Source organism: Anser brachyrhynchus (genome assembly GCF_964034855.1).
Source record: "Anser brachyrhynchus genome assembly, chromosome: 2".
Taxonomy (NCBI): domain Eukaryota; kingdom Metazoa; phylum Chordata; class Aves; order Anseriformes; family Anatidae; genus Anser; species Anser brachyrhynchus.
In genome coordinates, this window is record NC_137695.1 from 48,213,293 (window position 1) to 48,240,821 (window position 27,529).

Below are 27,529 nucleotides of genomic sequence, written 5' to 3' on the forward strand. Positions count from 1 at the left end.
CTAAGAAGTAAATTACAACTGTTCCCACTATATAGCTATCTAATGATTTTTTTATTCATCCTTTATCATAGAAACATAGAACCATAGAATGGCTTGGGTTGGAAGGGACCTTAAAGATCATTCAGTTCCAACCCCCCTGTGATGGGCAGGGATGCCACCTACTAGATCAGATTGCCCAGGCCCTCATCCAACCTGGTCTTGAACACTTCCAGAGATGGGGCATCCACAGCTTCTCTGGGCAACCTGCTCCAATGCCTCACCACCCTCCGAGTGAAGATTTTTTTCCTTGTATATAATCTAAATGTCCCCTCTTTTAGTTTAAAGCCATTCCCCCTTGTCCTGTTGTTATCTGACTGAGAAAAAGTTGTTTTCCATATTTTTTATGAGCTCCCTTTAAGCAGTCAAAAGCTGCAATGAGGTGTCCCTGGAGCCTTCTCTTCTCCAGGCTGAACATCCACAGCTCTCTCAGTCTTTTTTCACAGGAGAGCTGCTCCAGCCCTCTGATCATCTTTGCGGCCCTCCTCTGGAGCCGCTCTAACAGTTCCACATCCTTCTTGTGCTGGGAGCCCCAGACCTGGATGCAGCACTCCATGTGGGGCCTCACACTTTTTTAAGAATGTACTGGTCATATTTTGTCTAACAGAGAAAATAAAATTTTATGTTAAAAATTTTTGTAATAAAAATGTGTGTTAATAGAATTATTTCTTATCCATGTCAGAATGGTGCATAAATACCAACGGGCCACTTAGACCCCAAGACACCTGCTGTAACATGGTACTTTTAAAAAAACTTTTAGGAAGTTTGGCAGTTCCTTTTTGTTGCTCAAAATAAAATTTTGTCTGTTAGAGTAGCTATAATTCCCAGGGTTTCTATTCTCTTTCTACCACAGATCAGTGTAAATTTTTGTTGGTGGTTTATTTGACAGTGTCTTGTCTTCATATTCCAGATGGAGATGACTTAATCATTTGTTGGATTTCTTTTTTCCATTCTACCCCCTCAAATGATCCATAATGGGACAGTTAATTTTGTTTTTAAAGAATCATAATTGGCCTTTACAACTGACAAGTGGAATTTGCATCCCAAGAAGTATGCTTCAAGCTATTTTTAAGCCTGGCAAGACATTACCATATTGCTTGTACTTTGTTAATACAATGTAATCTTATACAAGGAGGCAAATTCAAAAAAAAAAAAAGTAAGCAATTGAAAGTAATCCCTTGCAACAAATGCACTTCAACAATTTAATTCTTGTTACTGCATACTAGTACATTTTTTTGAAAGTATTAGAAATAAAATCCTTCTAAGAAAAAAAATATCTATAGCTCTTTGCATGATAATATAAATCAAGGCACTATTTACTAGAACAACGAATATAAAACAATGCTTGTATCTTACTACTCTGTAGATGTTTCTGATCTCAGATCCTCTTTTTGTAACAGCTGCGATTATGGTTCTTTTTTCTTCTGAGAAAATTTGTTATGAAATGTTGCCTGGATTTACCAGTAAATGCAGTGAGATTTAATAGGGTTCTGCAGAAAGACATGGACAGCGTTTGGACCAAAAGTACTGTATGAACACGAACATTCGAAAGCTAGCCTATTTTGCTTTGGCATATATTTTTGATTTCTATATTCCCAGTATTTGCCTTTAAAAAAACAACCTGGTTAACATTCACATATGGGGTAAGTATTAGATTAATTGTGTTTCCTTTTACACTGGGTAACGCAGAATGTGTGTTAATAGGATTATTTCTTATCCATGTCAGAATGGTGCATAAATACCAATGGGGCACTTAGACCCCAAGACACCTGCTCTAACATGGTACTTTTTAAAAAATTTTTAGGAAGTTTGGCAGTTCCTCTTTGTTGCTCATTGATACTTCATTCTGATTCCCAGGAGGCTGCATGTGTTTTGTTGAAAGAGGAAGCTGTAGGGAGACCTTTCATTTCCAAAAGGTGATAAGAAAAGCTTCTGAAAATGTTGGGGGAAAAGAGAGTTGTTCTTTGCCTTGTTTTCTCTTTGAGCTCAGCTGTGACACAATTTTTCCACCTTTATGCTATTGTTGGTTAAGTAAGCCATGTGGGAAAAAATGGAGAAATGTTAAAAAAAAAAAAAAAAAAAGATAAAAGGGCATATTTCCAAAATGGAGCCTTAGACAAGAAGAGTTTGCTTCTAATCCTATATAAAGCTTTAGTACCACGCAATTTAATAGTACAGCATGGCAACACCTTTTCAGCACCTTAAATCTGTTGTATGAAGTTAAGGAAGTTCCAGGTCTTCATTGCCCTGGGAAATGACAGGAACACTGAGAGAGCATGAAACATAAAACAATAGGTTGTGGACCCCACCCTCTCTTCCTTAAAGTTATACACAGCACAGGTCACAGAAAGAACATTGCCAGCAACAGCTGCATGCATCTCTTTCATAGAACAATGCCAATCAAAGATCTGTCCAGTCCACTATATGTAGGGTCTAGTGTAGTGCTCAGTTTACATGGCTGCAAAAAAGTCCCTCCACTGGGTAACAACTCCTCCTGTTAATGTTGGAAGACAGCATTACTTATGAGTATGGGGGTAGCATGATGATGCATATATGAACATGACTGGAACTGAAAATGTAGTCATAAACTTTGACCAAGAGAGTTCACCACCACCTACACTAAGTTTATGGTTGCTTAAACTTGACTCATTCATCCCCAAGACCATGGAGACACAGAAAGGAATAGATTATGTATTGCTTAATTTCTTACAAAATCAGATACACTACAGAAAATCAATATAAAGTGGCTGTAATACACTATAATTCTCATGGGGATAAAATTTACACCCACTTTTCATGGTTATAAAAGACTTCACTAGGCAACAGTGGCAAAGTACAACAGCTACCCACTTCCAAAAAACAAAGGCTCACATATTATATTCAAGATATAGTCGTGTATCATATCTCCTTCATCCTTCAAACATCCAACAGTGAAGGCCTGTTGTGACCAAAGTCTGATGTCTTTCCTAACAAATAAAGACCAAACTCTGCTTTTACACTTATTATTATGAAAAAACTACTTTCCTTTAAAAAGAGTCTACAGTCTTCATTCACTTAAGAATATACACACTCCTGAAAGACAGAAAGCATAAACATAACATTCCAGGCAATGGTAATAGCTTCTTGATGCTTTATTCCTTTTCATATTATTCAACTGAAATGAACTACATTGTGTATTCTTTGTCTAATGAAATCGAGGAATCATGTCTAGTCATAGCTAGAGTGCTGCAGAGTCGGCCCTGAAGGTGGAACATGGCAGTACTCATTACATTGCTTGTGGTATGACACAGTGTCTGGGTAGATGGGGAGAGCAGTAGCACGGAGGAGGCTAATTTAACTGTATTGAAGGAAGACTGCGGGTCATTTGTGGATGCACAAGATCACTGTGGCATTGGTAGATCTGGGGAATGTTACTATATGCACCTTCCAGACACCAAAAGGAAGGTTCAGGCACGCAGTTTGATGGATGCACAGCAAAAGTAACGTGTGCTAACCAGAAACATTTACGATGTAAGTTGTAACTGGGAGGTTAAACCCCCAGAACTGGTTCACAAATGTATATTGAGCGTCACTTCACCAAAAATGTGCTCTGTTTTAACTAATCATTTTACTCCATCCAGTGTTTTGTTTCTAAGGAAAGTAACATACATGTTTAAAATCCTCATAATCACGGTTCACTTTGATTTTTGAGCTGTACTTACTGTATCTCTGTTTCAGGGAGAAAGAGGAAACATTGGTCCACCAGGTTCAAAGGTGAGAAATTCATATAGCTTGATCTAAAACCTCACTCTTTTCCTCCTCTTAGTTTCCTTTATATGGGAATAATAAGGGGGTAATGAACATTTCTTGCTCTCTCAGTATCTTAAAGCTCAGGAAGGTTTCCCTGGAAAAACAGAACCTTTCTCTGTTGAGTTGTAAATGTCAGGAGCCAGGTAACCTGTTGCTTAAGAGATCTGTTTAAAATATGGTTACAATTATATTTAAAATCCAGTTACGTGTGTGATGTCATGGTGTTTTGTGAAGCAACTTTGTTTTTTGGCAAAACAAAAATGAAAATAAGTGAAGTTTATGTGAAAACTAAGTTCCACCTGCCTTCCCATTCTTAATAACAGGGTTCATAGCTAGCACACCACACCAAAGCACTCCACCACTACAGTACATATCTGTAGTACAACAGTAGATTCATCTGTGTTGTACAAAGGTCTCAGGACCCATCCACAACCCTAATCCAGTGTTCCACACAGAGGCCACTATTGTTCCCTATTTCTGTGCTAGAGCTTGCCATTTTCCTGCAGCCATGTTACTCCTAATACAAATGTACCATTCAGAAGGTCCAGGAATGTAGAAATGCTGGCTGGAAGAACCCCAGACATCATCTAGTCCAATATCACACTTAATGTGGGATTATCACCAACACCAGATCACATCAGCAATTAATTTGTTTTGCTGAGTCTTAAATAACTCCAAGGAAAATGCAAAAACTCTCTGGGTATCCTGTCCTGGTGCTTCACTATCTGCCTAGGAAAGACAGTTTCCCTAACATGCAGCCCATGCCTCCAAGCTGTAATTTGTCCTAGCTGTCTAACTCACCTCATGCACCAGTGTGCAAGCTAGACCTGCTGTTCTGGTCAGTTCAAGTTCTAGCCATGGCATCAAAAGCAGCCAGTTTACACTGGTTTACACCATGTTAGTTAATGGTGCAGGAGTCCATATTTCCTGTCCAATCTTCCCCCTCATCATCCCTGTCTTTTCTGCTTTGGACCCTCCTTGGAGCCCACCCCAAAGTTTCTTCTGCTTGTGTCCCAGCTGCTTTCTGCATGACTGACTAGGCTGACTTGGGTGCCTTTTGCAGATGTAAACCAGCAGATGGCAGCACTGGGACGCATAGAAAAGAAATCAAAATTAAAAAATAATAAAATAAAATAAAATAAAATAAAATAAAATAAAATAAAATAAAATAAAATAAAATAAAATAAAATAAAATAAAATAAAATAAAATAAAATAAAATAAAATAAAATAAAATAATTAAATTAAAACGTTTCTTTTGCATTTGGGACAGCACTGAAATCAATAGTTGCTGTACGAAACAAGGCAAAGACAATTATCAATCTACCCTTCTATTTGCTGAATATTTACAGAAGTATTGCCACAGTCTTCTAACAGCATCTGCTTATTTAATTTTTTTTAAAAAAAAACAACAATGTAGCAGGACTCTGTTTGACATAAATTCCATCTGCTCTACATATTTTAAGCATTGCCATGGCAGAGATAGTTGTTAGTGAAGTAACTAAAGCTGATACACTAATGCATAGGACAGTTGTTTTGAACTCTTCTTTTTTATCTGCTTGAGGCTATAAATTATTTTCTTAATTATTATTCATACAGGTGTTTTGTCCTGTGGTCCTTGTTCTAGTAACTAGTATTGCTGCTATGATATATACATTTCAAACACATACATACATTGTAAGTGGAATGGCTTCAAAGTTATTTAAAAAATAGTCAATCTCTCCAATCCTCAGGTTAAAAACAAAAGAAAACAAAAGAAAACAAACAAACAAAAAAAGAAAACAAAAGAAAACAAGGAACATTTTTAGTTCTCTTATATTTGAGCAAAGAGCAACTCTACAATCTTAAAATATTGAGGGAAATGAGGATGTCTCTGAATAACTTATTTAATTAAAGCATCGTACCTATCCTGTGTCTTTTCTTCCAAACTAAAATTCATTAGTAAAATCAATTGGTGAAATTATTCAGGATTTGTAATAATAGGAAGTTAATTTACACGTGTACCAGCATGCCTGAAAGGACGGCATTCTGCTACAGAATGCTGTTGGTTCATTGTTATTCTCTCTGCCCAATTACCTTTGCTGCAGAGAGATAATTTTCTACAAGCACTGAAGAGATTTAAATTGCAAGTACCGTTTTTACAAGTCATGTTGGTGCCTAAATCCCATTAGTAATCACATACTTTTTATGTGTCAGTTCTCTACAAAATGAAAATGCCTTAAAAGATCTACTTTATCTTAATAAACTAAACATTTATTCATGAGCCACATGTTTTGCTTTTCACAGACAAAAATAGAAACAAAAGTGAGAAAATCCTTCCTTAATGAGGTGGACTTATTAAATCTTTTATGATGGTAGTTCTATAATAAGGCACAAGTAGAGAGAGGATTTTGAGTCCTATGAAATGTTAATTTGAACTTCTTCTATCACACCAAAAATGCAACACAGAAGGCTATTTGACTTTGGATGCTTTATGAATCTATTGTTCTTTAGAGACTCCTGCAGAATATTACACAATTCTTGGTGGTTTTACTGGATCACATCTATACATCCTAGTATCCTGCCTCCAGCAATAGCCAAAAGTGGACGCAGTTTGAGCAGATGCTTAGATGCTGTTTGACTTCAGAAAAGGACAAGTAGTACACTGTAATTCTCTTCTGCAAGAACTTGATACCTTCCCTGGAACTCACACTAACTTTTATGATATATGAGATCTTGTGGCAAGGGGATCTGCCAACTTAGCTACATGTTGCATGAACCTCTTCCAGCTATTTTCATTCGATGCCCAGTATTTCTTCTATTAGAAGAGTGAATCCTTAATTACTCTTTCCTTTTAGAAAACAATACAATATTCTTCATCCATCTCCTCATTTGTCTCTTTTCCTACTAAATGGTCATAGCTTACACCATAACATCTCATACAGAAGCCATTCTGTACCTTTCATTATTCCCATTGCCCTCTTCTGAAGTTTTTTCTAGAAGTTTCCACTAGAACCCTTTTAAGATGGAAGAACTGAAATGGTCCACAGAATTCTAGTTATGGGCATACAATAAGTATATGCAGTGACGCAGTAATGTTCTGTGTTCTTCTTTTTTTTTTTTCTTTCCCTGTGCCTTTTAGAGTAATCTCTTTTATTCAGTTTACCTTTTTGACAGCTAACAAGCTTTTTCATGGAATTGTCTATTTCTTCTAGATTGTCATGGTACTAGCTACTGTAAAAGCCCAGAGGTGGTTTTTTTGAAGCAAAACAAAATGTAACAACAAAACAACCTTTTCAAAAAAAAAAAAAATACAAACCACTACTGAAACAGCACAGGGCTAATCTGGCACTTGGATGAATCATTAGGCTATTCTGTGTAACTTCTTTTGCTTTTTCATATGACAGAGAAAAGCAGATGCAAATAAAAAGATAGTTCACTGTTTAGTTGTTCCTTTAAGAATTCACAGTCTTCTTTTATCCATTTTTTCTAGGCAAACTGCATTATCATTACTATGGAATAATTCCTTTTTTCCCATAGAATATAGAGTAACTCATCAGTTTCTTAGCAATAAGTTTCAATCCTCCACTAAACTAGAGCAGGAGCTATCAAATTTTTTGCCCCACATCCCAATCCTTCCCCCTCCCTCCCTCCCATCTACATTCAATACCTCTGCTGCCTCTTCATCCAGTTTGAGTCACTTAATCAAAAGGGTGGGAATAACCCACAAAATATATCTTGGGGGAAAGTAGCAGAATTCACCCTTTTGCTAAGCAGAGGTGTGAACAGTGATGAAGAATAATTGAAGCTGCATTTAAAAAAAAAAAATCCTATCTGGAGAGGGGGATACAGCAGGAGCAGTGCAGAGGGCTGATGACTACCGAGAGCTACTGGTCCTGACTCCATGGAACCCCCCACATACTATCTAGTCCACTCAGATAATGTGTCCCTCTGGGAGCAGTATGTTTGAATGAGATTGATAATAGTTTATCTTGAATAACAGTATGTTTTCTGTGGCAGGGACTGCCAGGTACAAAAGGAAAACCAGGCTTTCCTGGCATTGCTGGACATCCTGGAAATATGGTGAGTAGGGCTATCATATTCCGTGATCACCTAACACACACTGGCTCCTAAACTTGTGTTTTGAGCTTCAGCAGGAGCCCTCTGCAGGACTTGGTAGCAGTGTGTGGAGAGCTGGGTCTGGGTTTGTCCTACCTAACCTGAAGCATATAGTTTAGACACCACACACCAGTCAAAAGTGATACAGGCCTCTCCAGAGGCTAGTTCTCACTCTTCAGTTCTCCTTTTGCTTTTAATTATTCAGAATTTATCTCTGCTTTTAATTAGATGGAAACCAGAAAACTCTTAGGTGATTTTAATGTATCTCTCCTGATTAAGAGCCCCAGGGATTTCAAGAGTTCTTCAGCTGGGAAGTCCTACAGCTCATTCCCTGCCACTTTCCTTTTACTCATGCCAAATGAGCTGTCTATATCCCCAGCACAGGGAATCCTATTGAAGGGCTGCTCGAGCTTAGAAATAACTTACCTGAAAAATGACTGTTTAGCTCACCTGTGTTCCCCTTCCCAGTTCACTGGACAATACAGGACACAACTGAGGCAGTCAATGCTGAAAAAGGGAAAAACAGCCAGGCACGGCTGATTTCACTATACTGAAAGAAAGGCTTCTTGAATTAATCCCCAGCTAATGAAATGGTGTGTGCTCATTTGTTTCTTGTTGTTTGTGAAGTGTCAAATGTGCTGACAAATAATTTTAAACATCAGGCCCTCAGAGGATCTGAGTGGAAACTAGCTTGTCCCATCTGTGGTTTGAGAGGCTGATGATCATTCTGTACCTGTGTTTCACTCTTGTGCATTTTCTGAGGATAGAGAAAGCACATTTTCACCATTTTCCTTTTAAAATAATTTCTGCTTATTTTTATTATCATGTGCAGGGTCCAAAAGGGGAGAAGGGTGACCCAGGACCTCAGGTGAGATAGGGTGGATTTCATTCTTTCTGAGAAATCTGTGAATTGTAGTGTTTAGTAAATGGGTTTTCCATATGTAATGCTTTTAAAATAGGGTGAACGAGGACAGGATGGGAACAGTATTGTGGGTCCACCTGGACCACGAGGACCACCAGGACCAATCATAGCAATACCTGAGGTAAGTGTGTTTGTCAATCTTCAAAGTCTTTGTAACTCCACTTAACATGAAGAGGGCACAAGCGGTTACCTAGCAGTCAATTCTGGTGTTGATATTCATGTTTTAAGTCCGTTCCTCAAAACAAACAAAAATCTCAATATGGGAGGACAGCATAAATAAGAAATATAAAAATATTATTGAAGCTAACATAGCAAACTAATGACTAGTTTGCTGGAGGTTGCATGACTCCCTGTGTGTTGTGATAGGCAGAGTCCACCACATCTATCTAATGTGTAGATATGCCTGAAGAAACCATCCACTGAATTCTCCACAATCTGTGTATGAATTGCCTTCATCATGTGTTAACAGAAATGTGTAGAGCCTAGTGGAAGCTGTATTGCATCAGGTGTATTACAAATCTGTACAGAAACCCATTTCCTTCTCTAAATACCTTGGAGTTTAAGAAGTAAGCTCCCATACAAAGTAGGGTGCATACACATGTGGCTTTACATACATTTGTAGCAAACAGGTATTCTGTGGAGGTACAGCAAGAGCCATTTTTGAGACACCCTCATATGCTTCAAAATCTACTTGCTGTTAATCAGATGATTTCTCCGAGGGCTTGACAAGCTGGATTTGAAATAGCTGATTAAACTTGTGTGTATGTGTAATTATATATGACAATGAGTTCTACTTACCACACAGTTTGTATAAGAACAGGATCTTTGCTTATTATACATTTGCTGAGATAGAAGATTAAATTCTCCAAATTCTGTTGACAGAGTTTTTCAGAAAAACATCAAACATCTTCTGTAGTTAGCTTCAGAAATGAAAAGAACTACTGCAAGCAGACCTAACAATTGCAGTTAGAATTACAGAACTAAAATAAACAGTACCAGCTATTACAGTGTGGATATTGGTGTGACCTTGGTAGAGCAGCAGACACCAATTAAGTGATCTAAGTGACCCATAGCGCAGACAGGGAAATCATTGCCCAGGTCAGGGTGTATTAGTTCACTCACTCAACTCAAATGAACTGAACCATCAGAGTGGGGAGGAAGTCTTTTTAAGGTCTTAGTGGCTACAACTAAAGCAGTTATAAAACTGCTGACCATCACTAAATAAGTGATAACCAGTAAAACATATTAATTTTTGCTAGGATTTTATCGCTCCTCTTTAGTTGGATATTATACTGAAATAACATTGAATAGAGAAATTTCATTGGATTTAAATATAAAATGTTTAACCAATTAATTATCTTTTGCTGCCATTCTTCATCCATAGTTTAGGTACATAAACTGAATGAAAGTTCAGTTCCTGGAGAAAGGTTCATGTCTGGGGGGTATAAAGCAAATGTCAGAAGATTTTGTGTTACCCCTTTTTTCCTGTAATTATAGTAGTGGCATATTCACACCATTTGGATATGAAGCTGAAGTTTTAGTTAAAACCTGCCTAGACAGTCATGCTAAAAACTAGTGTTTCTTCCTCTTTATAACACTAAAAAAAAAAAAAAGAAAAAAAAAAAGAAAAAAAAAAAGACCTGAAAAACAACACTGTCCTTACTTTTTAGACAACACTTTCTAAATTCATTTGATATGTTGAAAAATTATATTGCTAAATTATGGCTATTAAAGCTGCTTGAAAATCTGAAAAGAAAGTTAAATAACTATGTGCCTGGTGCAATTGTTTTGTCTAATCATCATTCTTGCACCCTGTATTTTCATATCCTCAGCACTTTGTAGACTTTACTGATTTCCAACCATAATTTCCATTTGCAGCTAAACTGTATTTCTAAAACATACAAAATGCCTGCTCCCAAGCTCAGCAAGGCCTTTGGGATTCTTTCCACTGACTTCACTATGGTTTGGATTGAGAATGAATACTCAGTAATTCCAAAAAAAAAAAAAAAAAACTCAGTAATTCTGCACTGAAAAGATGGAGTAAACCCAGGGTTCCTGGACTTCTGCCACCAGTTGTAGACAAAGCAGAACAATTTCAGCAGCAGAACTCTTACTACTTTCATTAAAGTAATAGACCCTGTCCTGCTCCCCCTCTGGGCAAAGTAGGACAAGGAATGCAGTGCGACCAATAGCATCTTGCTACCCCTGGAGCAACCAGCAGAGAGCTTATGCAGGCCAGGAGAAGGAGTGCTGCCTGCAGGACTTAAAAGTCTTTTTATTTGCTTCAGTGACAATTTTCCAGTATTTTTTTGTAGAATCTGAGGACAGGGAGCAGGGAGCAGCACCCAGTAGACGTAACAGGCTTTAGCTGCATGAATCATGATGCCAACGGGACCTCAAAATACAGAAAGCTGACCATGCATTGCCATGCTCAGGTGGATATGTTAGGATAGGATAGAATATGATATATGATGAGACCAAGTAGGTCTGTCCTCTCTTATGCCCTTCCTCACATCCCAGGTCAGAAAAATAGTATTCAGAGACTCATATGATAATTGGAAGGGACCTCTGGTGGCCATGTGGTCAAACCACCTATTCCAAGCAGGGGTTTAACACAAGATATTTTAAACTAATTTCAAAGTTAGATCATGTATACTATATTCATAACAAATTATGAAAAGGACTGGGATCTGATAGTTATCATCTGGACATACTTACATGAAGAAAAGGTATTCAGATTTCACAACACCTTGCTGAAAACATACTTATTCATGTGCTAAGTAAATCCTGCTCTTGGAAGGCATATTCTGCCCTGGCCTTGTGAAATTCAGAAGATCTTCATTACATTGAATAGGAATACACTGCTGCACATAGACCATGATCTTGAAACGGATGGCGTGTCTTGCTGCTAAACCAGTGGACTAGTTCAAGACTCTAAGAGTATTCAGTACTTATTTCTGAATTCAAAACAAGGTTAGAAGTCACACTGATGGACTGTTGGAGTGAAAGAAATGAAAAAAAAAACCTCTTTCACCTATAGCATTTATGTGGAGCAAGCAGTTTCATACTACCCTTACTTAATGTATGACCACATGATATAGTATTGGGAACATTTATTTAAACCAGGAAGCTGGTTGTCTTGAAAACAGAATGAAAGCCTAATCAAAACATCAGGATAAGAAGGTGACTGGGAGCAGCCAAGTTGGATTTACTAAGGACAAGTCATTTCTGACCAGCATGATTACCTGTCCGTGGCCAAGGGATGGACAACGTCCCCTGACTTTTTTGGTGCAGTCTTCCATAGTCTTATTATCACCAAACTGGTAACCTATGAATTGAATAAGAGGATGATTAAAAATAGGTGGAAAATTGGCTCGGCTCAATTGGTGAACTTAGAGAGTTATGACTGGCATTCACAAGACTGCATCAGGAGTACCATGTACAGCTGTGGGCTTCCTAGTACAAGAAAGATATTGACATAGTGACACAAGCCTCATGAAGAGACACCAAGATGGTTAGGAGACCAGAGCACATGGTACACAAGAAGAAGCGGAAACAACTCTGATTGTTCATCCTGGAGAAAAGAAGGCTAAGGAGAGAATTTGTTGCTCTCTACAACAACCTAATTAGAGAATACAGAGATGGAGCCACCCACTTCTTAGAGGTACATAGAGTTATCATGAGACTTTAATCGACACGAGTTGGAAAATGGGAAATTCTGATTAGATGTAAGCAAAGACTTTTTACCCTGAGGATGCTCAAATACTGGATTTGGTTGCTCAGGATATTTATGGCATTTAGATCCTTGGAGTTGTTCAAGCCTCAACTGGACCTGACCTTATATGACCAGCTTTGAGCAGGAGGTTGGACCAAATTACTTCCAAAGGTCCAGGTCAACCTTCATTATTCCGATTCTATGATCAAGATCTGCAGATGTCTGAGCTAATGCAGACCTCAATAATTCCAGGATAGAAAGAAGTATAACAGCATTGTTATCATTCTGCTCTATTCAGGTTTCTGGAGACTGAGAGCTCATTAGCTTAGGTGCTGCTCCACATGCACGTGACTATAGTGTTTTGGGGATCCAAGCTAGTTTCATTGATTGCTCTATATCGCATCAAGTAGACACAGCAGCATGATCAGATCTAACTTAGGAATCACTATATTGTGTGATGAAGACATATCCAGAATAAAATATAACTTTGAATCTACAAGATAGATTGTAGTCAGATAAGTTCACCATCTCAGAACGCCAGTGACGTATTGGGTTATAAAAATTTTATTTTAATCTTTATTGTGGAGAAATGACCTCAGACTACAATATATACAATATATGCTGTAAAGGTTTTCAAATTAAAAATATATGAGGGTCAGGTAATAAAAGTTTTTAAAGCATTCTGAAATCCTTACATAAGGAATGAAATGAAAGTGCTCTATTTTGTTATTGCAGATGCATAACAAAAGTTAAAAGTAGCTTAAACATATCTTTAGCCTCACTTGTGGTTTTCTGCCCATGTTTATAATGTGATGCATAGTTTAAACTGTGTGCAAATTTCTAAAAAATGTATGAGTACCCCAGATATTCAGTTTGATATTTGAAATAACCTGCTCCTTAACCACTTTTTTAGCTACTACTCAATGATACAAATGGAATTTTTAATTTTTCTTCAATTGAAGAACTGCTTGGGCCTCCTGTGAGTATACACATTAAATCTTCAGAATTGCTCTATCTTTAATGTCTCCTTTTAAGTATCATCTAGAGCTGAGTTCCTTGTACTTCAAAAATGTGTTTATAAATCCTGCAACAAGCTGTGTGGGAGTACTTCAGGGCAGAAATGAATTATGTGTGGATGAATTAGTTCTTACATGTTTGTCTGAAAGAAAGGAATTGAAGGGGTTGGTTTAGCTCTGAATCTGAACAATATGCTCAGAATGACAGAAATGTGGAACTAATGCAAAAATAGGGATGATAGCATTTCCTCCACCTTTTTGTATTCTTGTTTTTCAAGTCATGAAACGTTGGGATAGCGTATTTTCCTCAGTTCTGCTTGTGATTGCAACTAGGAATAGTAGGTTCCAGTGTTTGAATTTAATCTCACAGAAATTATAGCTGTGGATGGTAAATTGGAAATCTCATGAGAGAACAACAGAAAAGAAATTTCAAGTTCTGTTTTATAGCAGTCTAGCTGCAAAATAGTTTGGTCAAATATTTGAAGAGCTGGATGCTTCTCTGTAAGGATTTCAAATTTCTAGGACTAGATCCACAGAAAAACCACAGAAAAACCTACCTTCTCCAGGCTGTAGAGTCTATTCAAAGTCAGGCAGAACTTGCCTGAAAATCTACAATATATTGCACTTCACAATGTTTAAATCCCACAGCGTCTTGCTTCACAAAGTTTCAGTTGCAGACTGGTGTTTATTTTATTTATTTATTATTTATTACTTCTTTGTGAACACAGTTGCCTCCCTCACATTCAGTCCCTGATGAAACAAGGAAGATAAGCACGTGTGTACCTAATAGCAGAATCCTAATCCCTGCACATAGTAGGATGCCAGGGATTAATAGGATGGTCCCTTGTGTGAGTTTTGGTACTGCAGGTAGTTGGCATTCAAGCCTTAGACAACAGTCTCTCAAAACAACCTAGATGAGTGGTCTCATAAACCCACTTTTGTTTTGTTTGTAGTAGTTGTTACAGAAAGTAGGTCCTGTAGGTCCAGCCTGAAATGTAGTTTCAATTGGAAGGGCATCAGAACCTCATTTCACCATAGTCAGGAAGGAGGTTAGGGTATTATAGTGACTTGGGTAATGCACATTCAGGTGATTTAAACTAGAAATAAATTGTGTTTCTGCAGATATCACAGTGGGACAATCTTTAATATGCCCCGTACAAATTCAAATCCATGTTTATATTCACAGTATAGTAGACATTCTGTTTGGATCCACAGACAACCAGGAGTGCAATGGCAAAGGTGGACGGGCTCCTGTGATCTCAATAATTCATTCTGTAAAAAAAATCAAAGAAGTTTGACTTACGGTTGCATGCCTTTAATATGTGGAAAATGTCACCTTTTTAGAAGCCTTTCCTGGATATTTGTCCCTTCAGTTTTGGAAAGTAAATCCTAGTGTCCCAGAAAAAGTTAGAAGCATAGAGTGTTGTGGAGTGATAGCAGGATTACCGCTGGCTGAATGAAATTGTTAATCCAGTTTCAGATCAATTAATATTCATAAATTAGGCTATACACTGAAAATGCATACTCTGTTTTGCAAGTCTGTAATATGTGTTTGTAAGGGAGTAGGGTTTTTTGCATTTTGCAGGGTCCAGATGGCAAGCCAGGTCTACCAGGATTTCCTGTAAGTATTATGTTCCTGGGATCTAAGTAAGTATTTTTCAATATGCTTTAATATTTTAATATTTATATTGTACAGAGGTTATACAAAGTCTGATGCATTTTCATATGAGACTGTAGTTTTTATGGAACCAACACTTATGGTAGAAATTAAGTCTGCTGGAAATCAAGTATACTATGATATACACAGCTCATTTCTGCTTATCTCAGAATCAGTTCTGCAGTTTAAATGTAATTGAGTCTAATGAAAAATTGCTACCTAAAGAATAGTCCTGTGCAATTTAGGAGAAACAAATGGAATAAATGGGCTTCTAAAAATTATATTCAAATTGCATATGGAATAATATTATTTCTTAAGTGTTTTTTTTGCTGTTGTTGGTTGGGTTTTTTTTTTGGTCGCTAATAGAGAGCTCTGTAAAACCTTATCAGGCTTATGATTTTTTAATCCTTTAGGATAATACAAAGGTTATTTTTTATTAAATTTAGTAATTTTTTTAGAATAACATTTCAGCATTCCAGTGCATTACACAGCCATAGTTTCAAAAGGTGCCTTATGTTATGTTACCTATTGTGCTCATACTGCTATTCCATTAAAAATTACCTGGCTTGTAACTTCTTACAGTACTGTTTATACTATTATATTTATATTATATATAATGTAGTAGCATTATTTTCCCCTTTTATGGTTGTTTAACAGTTCAGACGTGTGCATATGATCTCAGGACCCTTTGTCTATTGCCTAAGAATAAGGAGAAAACTGGGAAAGCTGACAAATGATGTTCACAAAATGTTGGCAATTAGCCCAAAGTTCTACAAAGGTTGTTTACTGAGTCCTGGGTATGGTGGACTGCATAGGAAAACAAATAAAATAAAATAAAAATAAAAACAAAAATCTTTAAAATACTTTTCAGTTGAAAAAGATCTGACAACATTTAGAAAGTGATATAATGAATTGTTAGTCTTTCTGTTATTAACAGAATTTCTTCATAAAAATACCATTCTCATCCTTAAATCACATCTTTACTCTTCACTAACGCAGAAATCATGTAAACTTGAATTTAGTTCTTGATGGGTAAAAACAAAAGTGCTTCTACATGTCTTTATAATGGAAGACTGTAAAACAAAATATGATCTGAGAAGAATGCTTTCACAGAAATGATCTTATTTTTAAATATATAATCTATATATATATATAAATATATATTTTTATTGTACTGTTTCTTAAAAATACAACTTCAGAAAACCTGTTGAAAATCAGTGTCACTGAATGACCATGGAAGGAGAGAGAATAAAGTAGGGAAGAAAGAGAATTTTAGGCTGAATTTACACTCTTATTAATGTATGCATATTTCTCTTTGTGAATGTGTGTATCATCTACACTCTGATAAACAATAGCTTTTTTTCTTTTGCTATTTTTAACAGATTATCCCTATATAATATTTGTTTTAAAAAATTTGTTGATTCAGACAGCAATTTAGTCTTGTAAGTCTAAGATTTGTAATACTTGTAAATAAAGTCTTAGATTGCAGCCAGAGTGATTCAGGTTCAAGTTTTCCAGTTACTTAAAATTACATTTAGTAAAAAGGTCCAGCTCCGTTTTCTCAGCAGAGCTCTCCACCAATTTATTTATGTACTTGATTTTGCTTAGGGCCCTCAGGGACCAAAAGGTGATATTGGTTTGCCTGGACCAAAAGGACCCAAAGGCCAACAGGTAAGAGAAAATGCAAAGGGAAAACTACACGTTACAAAATGTGTTAGATAACAAATCCTTAGTGGCATCATAATGTTTTATGGTTCTAGTTTTATGATTCTAATTTTACTAGGGATTGGGGTGTTAATAAGTATATGTGAAAAATGTACTAAGTGTGATTTGAAAGACTGCTAAACAAAATACGTGATATAACATTACTGAGAGCTAACATTCCTGCCCAAGAAATGAAATTCAGCAGTGTAGCATGCTTTTATCAAAATATGTTTGCATAAACATTAAGCACAAGGTGACCTCTTCTTGCTAGCTGGTGATCAGCGCTGACAGCCTGGTATCCTAACCAAGGAGACAAATAAAAAAAAGGCAAAAACTTTCCTTTTCCTTCCTCGGCACAGAAAGTTTTGCCTACACAACAAAGACTGCAGTTTTCCATTCCCCATAAAAAAGTGTAAGACCTGGGAACCTCTTTCCTTAGGGTCCTTTCTCTTGTTTTGCACAATAGTGTTTATTTTGTGACATTGCTGAGAGGTGACTGAGGCCTGTTCTGTTTTTTAATTCCCCTTTTCAAGTATTGCTGCTGCTGTTGTGTTTTCGTATTCCCCTTCTCATCCATTTGCTGGAAGCATGGATGAAGAGCATCTAAGTTATTACAGTCTTGGGGATAACAAAAGCAAAAACTCTTCCTGCTTGTATTTATAAAATAACCGACCCTCACTTTCTCACAAGTGGGAATGGTTTGAGAATGATCCCCTTTTGATACACGGATTCAGGTTTTACCCAGTGCTTAAAATGATTGAGCTCAAACTTAAAAACAGCTGTGTTTGTTTTTGGCTTGGGGTTGTCTGTTTGCTTTTTTTGGTTTTGGAGTTTTTTGTGGTTTTTTACTTCTACTATTCATGCTGGAAGGAACTGGAAGTTTTGAAGTCATTATATTTTATACCCACCAATGACATAATGATGTTTTTGATGCTGTTTCTGAGGCGTGAATACCAAGTTATGCTCAAGACTGTGATGATCTCAGCAACCACGGACAAAGCTCAACAGACACCAGGGAACAATTCCCTGTAAGGATCATGAGATCATTCTGTTGCAGCCTTTCATCCATAAAATCTCACAAAAGATAAAGTCAATAAAACAAAGGCTCAGGGAGACTCCAAAATATGCCTTAAATCTGCAGGAAATGAAGCTCAATTGAAGTGTTCTAACCTGAGTTATCACTTCAATCAGCAATGCAATTGTTAGTTTCAAGTCGAATTTCTTCCATTAAAGATCTTGGGAAAGCTAAAATGCTCAGATGACCTGAGCTAGGAGGAGGAAAGTTACAGCTGAATGATCTAGATCTAGCGGCAACCATGTGTCTGCACTGGAGGATGAAAATTCCTGGTTGTGGTGCCATTATTCAACAAAACCCATTGAAGAAGAGAAACTCAGAGGTTTGTAATTTGAATGCTGCCAATTGGCCTTCCTGAAAGATAATGAGACTGCATCATACCCCAAGGACATAGAAAAAAAGATTCATGCTTTCCTGATAGTCGTTCTTTCTACTTAGTGTTATCAAGAATTACAATTCCAGCAGGATTTGCTGATGAATATCTAAGCTGATGGTACACAGGAAGACTCCAACAGCCTGTCTGCCTTTGGCAGAGATCTCTTATGAACACAGCACATGTTTCACAGAGACAATTTGTTGAGAGCAATTGAAAGACTTTTTTTTTTTTTTTACACAAAAACAAAACCAAGTATTTATACATCTTATGGATATTTACAGTAGCAGGATATTTTTAGTTTACCGTATGATGTTTTAGGAAAGATCAGCCCTACTCTCCCCCAGAATCAAATTTCATCTGACTCGCGTTGATATCACATTGTAGTTTTTCTCTCAGAATAATGTCATGCTTCAAACAGCAGCAATGCTGCTTTGACTTTTGCTTACTCATTGAGAGCTGCTTTGTAAACACTGTAAAATAACTTTGATATTAATGCAGGGTGAAAAGGGAGAACCAGGAGTTATCATTACTGCTGATGGATCTTCAACTGAATTATTAGGAAGAAAAGGGCAGAAGGTGAGTTCATACTGTTTTTTGTTCTTCCGGAATATTTGGTGGCCTTGTTACCAACCACCTCTACTGGATACTGTAGAAGTTCTCGTTGTCATTGCTGTGTATGTCTGTCCTCAACAGGGTGAAGCTGGAGTGGTGGGACCGGTGGGACCAAGGGTAAGACATTTCCAAAGTTCAGTGGATTCTTTTTTGATTTTCTTTTGTCTTTAGAGAGACTAATAATTGTAAAGGTAGGTTGTTTCAGCTTTTCATTCCTTCTAAGTAGAAATTGTAAGAAATATTAATGCTTCAGGATGATCAATGTCCTCTAGAAAAGAATGTTTTTCACATATGTGGTACTGTAAATTACTGACTTGATATAGAATATAAATTCTAGTAGAACAAACGTATCCATTATTTACTAAACAGACAGTGAAAAGTCTTCATTCCAAGCTAGTAACTTACCAGACTTATCAGAAGCGTTTGAGTGCACTGGGTTTGTTTACCCACAAAGAAAAAAGACTGAGAGAGGCTCTAATTGCTCCCTGCCACTGCCTGAAAGGGAACGAGAAAAAATATGGAGTCAGGCCCTCTCAGAGATGTGCAGGAAAAAGACGTGTCAATGATCACAAGTTGCAGCAAGGGAAATTCTGAAAAGTTATAAGGAAAAAAAATCAAAAAAGCACTACCACACCAAAAAAAAATTTTTTAAAGTGATTAAACACAGAAAAAGGTGCTCAGAGAGATGGTGGATTGTGAAACAAGGTGCTGAACACCATGATCTAACTTGGAAATTTGCCTTGCTTTAAGAGTTGGACTAGATGACCTCTGGAGGTCCCTTTCAATCTAAATTATTTTCTAATTCTATGCTTTACATTTAAACAACTGACTACATCAGCCCCAGTTTCTATAGGAGCCAAGAATTTGCAACTCCCTTGGATTAAAAGCAAGAAGTAAATCAGGCAGTAGCATCAGACCATTTACTGAAAACAGGATTTAGAAGCCTTATTTCATGTACTTGGCCTAATATTTTTGACTAGACACAAAATGTATGAAAGCACAACGAGAAATTAGTTGTAATATATGAACAGTTTTCCAGATTCAGTAGTGTTACAGCAGGAATTCATTTCTTGCAGTCTAATATTCCACAAAGATCAAGGATATTGAGATTTTCAGGTTGCCAAGAGAAGCTGTTGATGCCCCATCCCTGGAGGTGTTCAAGACCAGGCTGGATGGGGCCTTGGCTAACCTGATCTAGTGGGTGGCATCCCTGTCTATGGCAGGGGATTTAGAGTTAGGTGACCTTTAAGGTCCCTTCCAACCCGAGCCATTCCATGATTCTATGATTCCATGATTCAATGATTCTATGATTCTATGATTTCTTTGCTTCTGCTTTTGGTGTAGCCTAGTCCCTGTTGTGCCTAAGTGATTGTTAGTAGCTTTTGTAGTTTCTGCGCGTTAAGGTGAACAGGAGATTTTTGCCATTGGTTGCTGTGGTCTTTAGAAGGAGATAACTGGGTGTGCTGATAAACTGCTTTCTTAAATACTGTATATTAAAATACCTTGAGGGAGCTATCCAAACTTAAGAGAAGGGGAGTTTCTTTTCTCCTCCTTGTATGACTGCAAGATGACTTTATCCTTTAACCTTGATATAGAATCATAGGATAATTTAGAATGGAAGTGAACTTCAGAGGTCATCTAATACACACTCGCGGGCCAAAGCAGGTCTAGTTAGCTCAGGGGCTTGCCCAGGCAAGTCTTCAACATCTCTTACAGTGGAGATTCCACAGCCTCTATGGCCAGCATGTTCCAGTACATGATAATCTTCATGTTTAATATTTTTTTCCATATATTTATTTGAAAATTCTCATGTTCTGGCTTGTGTCTGTTGCCTCTCATCCTTTTGCTAGGCACCCTTCAGGACATGCCCTTTTTCTATCAGCCCCAAACTCTATATTTATATCTTCTTTTGTACTGCCATGAGATGTTTCATACAGTTTATCATGAAGGCAAGAGCATTCAGAAAGTGTTCTTGCTAGCACTCGTGTGAACTCTGCAGGATAATTTGACACACAGAGTCTGTTTCAAGATTTTGTCCAGCCATTTCCTCTTCTTAGTGCATTCTTAGTGCCTAGAGATTCTTAGTACAGAACTCTGGTTTGATCATCACTGATGATGGACATGACTCCTTTTAGCGCTGCCCTGTAGAAAAAAACCTTTTGTAGTCAGTGAGAGTCCTGTGCAACATTAATATAGAAATTTCAGAGTGCTTAGCCACACACTCTGTTGCATAACTTATCAAAGCATTGGTGTCAATAGCTCTGTTCTACTTGGTACGCACTAAAGCTCTCTCAGAAGCTCTCACAGAATCACAGAATGGAACACTCTGAGCTCTGCCATCCAGCCAGTTATCAATCCCCCTCACTGTCTGCTCATCTAGCACACTTCCCGAGCTTGTCTATGAGGATGTTATGTCAGACAGTGTCAAAAGCCTTGCTGAAGTCAAGATAGACCACATCCACTGCTCTCCCCTCATCTACCCAGCTAGTCATCTCATCATAGAAGGCTATCAGATTGGTTAAGCATGATTTCCCCTTGATGAATCCATTCTGACTACTCCTGATCACCTTCTTATCCTCCACATGCTTGGAGATGCGCCTCCAGGAAGAGCTGCTTCATCATGTTTCCAGGCATGGAGGTGAGTCTGACTGGCCTGTAGTTGCCTGGGCCCTCCTTCTTGCCCTTTTTCAAGACTGGTGTGACATTGGCTTTATTCCAGTCCTCAGACACCTCTCCTGTTCTCCACGACCGTTCAAAGATGATGGAGAGTGGCCTAGCAATAACATCGGCCAGCTGCCTCATCACCCGTGGGTGCATTCCATCAGGGCCCATGGATTTGTGGATGTCAGGTTTGCTTAGATGATCTCTGACCCGATCCTCCTCGACCAAGGGAAAGTCTTCCTTTCTCCGGACTTCCTTTCTTGTCTCCAGGGTCTGAGATTCCTGAGGGCTGGTCTTAGCAGTAAAGATTGAAGCAAAAAAGGCATTCAGCAACTCTGCCTCCTCTGTATCCTTTGTCAATAGGGCACCCACCCCAGCAGCAGACTGACAATTTCCCTTGTCTTTTTCTACTGATGCATTTGAAGAAGCCCTTCTTGTTGTCTTTGAAACGCCCTGACAGATCTAATTCCAAATGGGCCTTGGCCCTCTTCAGTGCATCCCTGCATACTCTGACAGCATTCCTATATTCCTCCCAAGTGGCCTGTCCCTTTTTCCACATGCATGTAAACTTCCTTCTTTTGTCTGAGCTTTGCTAGGAACTCCCTGCTCATCCATGCAAGTCTCCTGCCCCCTTTGCTTGCCTTCTTACTCATAGGGATGCACCGATCTTGAGCTTGGAAGAAGCGATGCTTGAACATTAACCAGCTGTCTTGGACCCCTCTTCCTTCCATGGCCCTAACCCATGTGATTCTTCCAAGTAGATCCCTGAAGAGGCCAAAGTTTGATCTCCTGAAGTCCAGGATCACAGTCCTACTTTTTGCCCTGCTTATCCTCACAAGATCACGAACTCCACCATGTCATGGTCACTGAAGACAAGGCTGCCCCCAACCCTCATATGTCCAACTAGTTCTTCCGTATTTGTTAATACAAGGTCCAGCAGCACACCCCTCCTTGTTGGTTTCTCCACAACCTGTGTCAAAAAGTTGTCATTGATGCACTGCAGGAACCTCCTGGACTGTTTGTGCCTAGCTGTGTGGTCTTCCCAGCAGATATCAGGATGGTTGAAGTCCCCAATGAGAACCAGGGCTTGTGATTGAGAGGTTACTTCCAGCTGTCTGAAGATGGCTTCATCTACCTTCTCTTCCTGATCAGGTGGCCTGTAGCAAACACCCACAACAGTATCAGCCATGGTAGCCTGCGATTTAATCATTAACCATAAGCTCTCAGCTCACTCCTCATCCACCTCTAGGCAGAGCTCCATGCATTCCAGTTGCTCTCTCACATAAAGAGCAATTCCACCACCTCGCCTTCCTGGCCAGTCTTTTCTAAAAATCACATAGCCTTCTATGACAGCATTCCAGTCATGTGAACTATCCCACTACGTCTCCGTGATTGCAATGAGATCACAGAATCTTAGAAACATTAAGGTTGGAAAAGACCTCCACGATCATCTGGTCCACCATCCCCCTACCATCAGCATCATCACCCACTAAACCATGTCCCTAAGCACAATGTCCAGCCTTTCCTTAAATACCCCCAGGAATGGGGACTCCGCCAGACCCAGTACAAGAGGTTACGTTACCAATAATCGTTTAAGGTATTAGAAGATTTACTTTCAGATTTTATGCATCCAATTCATACGTAGTCTTCATCTTCTCCATGCACATGTGGAACAATGAGTGTAGTTAAAATACAAGTGCAATAATTCAAGAAGGTGAATTCTTTAGCATTTCACCAGGCTGGAAAAAAAGGAATTGAAACCGGAAAGGCTGACTCATAAGTAAAGAGATTGTCTAGACTCTTGTGGTTTTGTTGAGTTTTAGGACGTTGACTGCAGGTTAAAGCTTGCAGTGTCCACCGGTCTACTGCTTTTTGTTACCCCTGTTATCTGTTATCCCTGGCTGCCTAGAAGCCATGTGCTTGCAAATACCAAATCACAGATAATCCATGGTCCTGGACTACTTTTCCTGGGTGACCTGCTTGCCTTTTAGTTCTGAAGTCTCTTTTATCAGTCTTTGTGGTCTGATGGGTAATTCTTGTATAAAGAAGGATCTGTTTCAACTATCATCCACTTAAGTCCATGCATCCAGGCTGGCAAGAGGTACGCAGAAGTCTGGCACTATAGGAAGTCTCAGTCTGATCCACAGGCATTTCCCCATAGTGTCTGATTCAAAAATAATTAAAATAAATAAATAAAATTTAAAAAAAGCAGGTGCACAAAGTATACACCTTTAACTGCCTTTTTTCTATTGACTGATATGTTTAATTTTGCTATTTTTGATACATGGCAACTTAGTGTTGAACTGCACACATTGCAAGTGGCAGAGAATTCAGGCTTCATTTCAGATAACCAGTCTTTTCCAAACCAGATTTCACTGTTATATGCAGACCTCTCCAGCTTCTGAGATCACTTAGAAGAGCAAATAGAGAGGACATTCTGTGCATTGTGTGCAAACAATCACAGACTGATTTTTAACACAAATGTAACACTAAGCCTCTATTTCTAAATAATCAAATCTGTGCCAAAGATTTCTTCCATACATTATTTATTCAATTTTATTCTTTTTCTCCACAATCCCATTTTCTTTTCTGTCCAGGGACCAATAGGACCTGCTGGACCTAAAGGAGAACTTGGCTTCCCAGGACGACCAGTATGTATTAAGCCCTCAAATGGAATAAAGATAGAGCAGCTTGTTTCAGGCACCTACTGCACTATTTCTACTCTTTTCTTATGTTTACTTATTTCAGGGCCGCCCAGGACTCAATGGACTAAGAGGTGTGAAAGGTGAACGAGGTGAAGCATTAAATGTAAGTTCTTATATATTACAATTAATTGAAATAAATCCTGTTGAAGTCTTGTCAGGTCTGGTTTCTATTAATTTCTTTGAAATCATGACGGGACTAAAAAGCTGAAATGAGCTTGAAATGATTATATGCTTCTGCTATTATTCCTAAGTGATAACAGTCATCGGAAAGTCAACTTCTATGGCCATCTGGACAGTTCTTACAGATATAGATATTTGTATCAGATCCCAGGTGTAAAAGTTACATGCAATTCACTGTTAGCATAGGTCGTTCAAATAGCAAATGATCTGATATTGCCAAATTCTTTCTACAAATACATGGTATCTTCATGGTGTGAAGGTACTTCCATAGGCTTTTAGATGTCTTGAATATGTGCAAACAGCATTTAAGCGTATCATAATTTAGTGTCATCTACCCTACTAACAAGGAGATTTTTGCTGATACCTATTACCTGCTTTGATAGTCATGTACATGTTTCCAGAATAATGACCACCATACCGTGTTTGCAAGATGATTGCACATACATGCCCACCTGTATCCTGTAATTATGGAATGACACGTGATGAATGCTGCAACTCTGTTCTGGCACTGCAACTCTGTTCTTATGAATAGAATTCATTCAACTGGTCTCATGACAGACATGAAGAATTGTAAAACACACAACAATAAGTACTGCTGAGCATAAGCAGTAGGTTTCAGACTAGAGTATTTATTTACTTGGCAGAGTAATTTTTGTAGCTGTTCTGACATCATAGGCTGATCTGTGCTGAAAAAGAAAAAAGTACTCTTACCACAACAGCAGGTAATAATAATATTTCATCTGCATCTAAGATATGCAGGGAAAAAAAAAAGAAAGAAAGAAAATATAGAAAAAAAATAGACAAGGGAGTCTTACTGTATTACCATAGAAATCATAGGAAGGTAGGGATCAGCTAGGCATTAGAAGAGATGATCTAGCCAGTAGAAATTTAGTTGCTGGAAGATGAAGCCAGGCAGATTAGACAAATTCTAACTAGACTAAAAAGACAGAAAGGATGACTAGCCTCTGGCAGAAAACATTAAATAGATTTTCCATTTCTCCATATTTTTAAACAGTGTCAAGGTTAATTTCTGGATTGTCTCCCCTAGCCAAACAAAAACTATTAAAGCAAGTGTTATCAGATGAAGTTTATCAGGATGGGCCATTAAAGCAAACAGGCAAGCAAAACGGGTTGCACGTTCTAACAGTTTTTCCTTCAGTGCTTGGGGAAGATAAAAGCCAATAGATCCAATAGAATAGTTATTTATATAGTGACATATGACACCTCACTGAAGCGTGCATCAATGTAGAGTGAAACATGGACATGGCATGGTGCCAAATTTTTAAAGGACACAGTAAAGACTTGGCATAGTTTTTGTAAAGGGCAGTCATGCCTCCAGCGTAGCAGGATTCCTTGAAGATGCTAATTAGTATGTAGTTATCTGACAGGCACTTTGAAGTATATGAATCTCATCAGTCCTGAGAGTCCCAGACCAGTCTTGAAGACCTAATTTTCCTTGGATGGTAGAACCACTGACTTTAATTTAGTTTCAACTTATAGTGCTTTTGGGCTTGGGAGTTGTATGTTTGTTTGTTTGCTTATTTTTCCCTGGAAATAGCAATTTTAGGCTGCTTTGTTCTCTGTAGAGTACTTTAAGCTAAATATTAAAATTCACCTTCCAGCTTAGGTTGATCCCTCTAACTGAATGCTCAGTCTCCCCTCAAGCCATTTCACACAGAACTTCTTGGTTAAACAGAGCTTTCTAAGCCCCTTGTCCTTCCTTCCCTAGGCCCAGTTGTACTGCATATGAAAAGATATGTGTAATGTCTTCCTTACTTCACTTTCTTTTACCAGGGCATGCCTGGCTTGCCTGGACCCCCAGGGCCCCCTGGACGTCCAGGACGTATAGTTCACATCAAAGGAGTAAGTACACTGAACAAACAGTTTCTGTTCTGTCTCTGTAGCAGAAATGTGCTGTTCTTGAAATGGTTTGCAAAGTGAAACCTCAAAATTTGTTTCAGGCAACAGCATTTACTGTGGGCTACCTTGCTTGCATGCATAGGAAGAAATCTCATAACAAGAGTGTGGAATAATTGCCTGAGGTGGCTTGGAAATTAAAACCTGTATTCACATTTTAAAGAAAAGGTACAGCATTGAAGAAGCTTCCAGGGTGGAGTGTAGCCGTACTACATAGAAGTTCCTTAAGCTTCCAACCTTAGATGTTGATCACACCAGGGGAACTTTGTGTGCTAAGAGGAACTATGTGGTGGGTGGGGCAGAGTGGAGACACCACAGCCAGGCTCTGTGATAAGATGGGAACTTGATTGTTCTTGTGCACACTGAAACCGATAAGCTGCACATTTGTTATCCTAGGCCAACAGCCTGTCATGTTTTTAACAAAATGCTGTCCTTTTGGTGAACTTTGCCCATTATAATATCAATATAATACCAAAACACACCTCCGTTCCAAAGGCTACCCACCTCCAAGGTGTAACCATGCCTCACTGAGCTTGTGCTAAGAATTTTTTCTAGTCTATACCTTTAAAAGCAAAGCGAGAAAATTTCACACCAGTCGTAACAAAGGTATGCATGACTAGAGTCACTCATACTCTACCTAAAAGGTAGAAAATGATATAAATTAGCTTAAGGGAGAGAGGATGTTAGGGATGATACCATCGTGTAAAGAAATATACCTTCTGACTTCTGGGATCAGTCAACGGGCTGGGTAAGATCTGAACACTTGGTTATGCCAAGTGCCTCCCTAGGAAACTTAGAAATCTCTATGGAGTCACTTTATATCTTTTAACGTGTTTGTAGCCAGGCTGTGTTACTCATACTTTTGGTATTTGCACATGCTTTGCAGACAGTGAATTTATCACCAGCAATCCAAAGAACCTGTGTACCTGTTCCTTCAATAAATTGCACAACTCATTAATCTAGTTGTGGTAGTTCTGATTAAACATGACCAAACTCTTTAAGCGTGGCTGTGGTAGTTCATGGAATGCAACAAGACTGAGGGTGTATTACATTATTGGTGCACCCGTA

General features: G+C 38.3%; 1 protein-coding gene across 1 annotated transcript in view; it reads left to right on the plus strand.

Moving 5' to 3' along the window:
* The window catches only part of COL15A1 (collagen type XV alpha 1 chain), a 123,212-nt gene that overhangs the window by 65,153 nt on the left and 30,530 nt on the right, over positions 1 to 27,529 (plus strand). The window contains exons 13-24 of the mRNA XM_080580151.1: positions 3,754 to 3,789; positions 7,823 to 7,885; positions 8,754 to 8,789; positions 8,881 to 8,964; positions 13,472 to 13,537; positions 15,160 to 15,195; positions 16,840 to 16,902; positions 18,885 to 18,962; positions 19,080 to 19,115; positions 24,257 to 24,310; positions 24,408 to 24,467; positions 26,339 to 26,407. Coding sequence (XP_080436277.1) covers positions 3,754 to 3,789; positions 7,823 to 7,885; positions 8,754 to 8,789; positions 8,881 to 8,964; positions 13,472 to 13,537; positions 15,160 to 15,195; positions 16,840 to 16,902; positions 18,885 to 18,962; positions 19,080 to 19,115; positions 24,257 to 24,310; positions 24,408 to 24,467; positions 26,339 to 26,407 — 681 coding nt within the window. The remainder of the gene's footprint in view (positions 1 to 3,753; positions 3,790 to 7,822; positions 7,886 to 8,753; positions 8,790 to 8,880; positions 8,965 to 13,471; positions 13,538 to 15,159; positions 15,196 to 16,839; positions 16,903 to 18,884; positions 18,963 to 19,079; positions 19,116 to 24,256; positions 24,311 to 24,407; positions 24,468 to 26,338; positions 26,408 to 27,529) is intronic.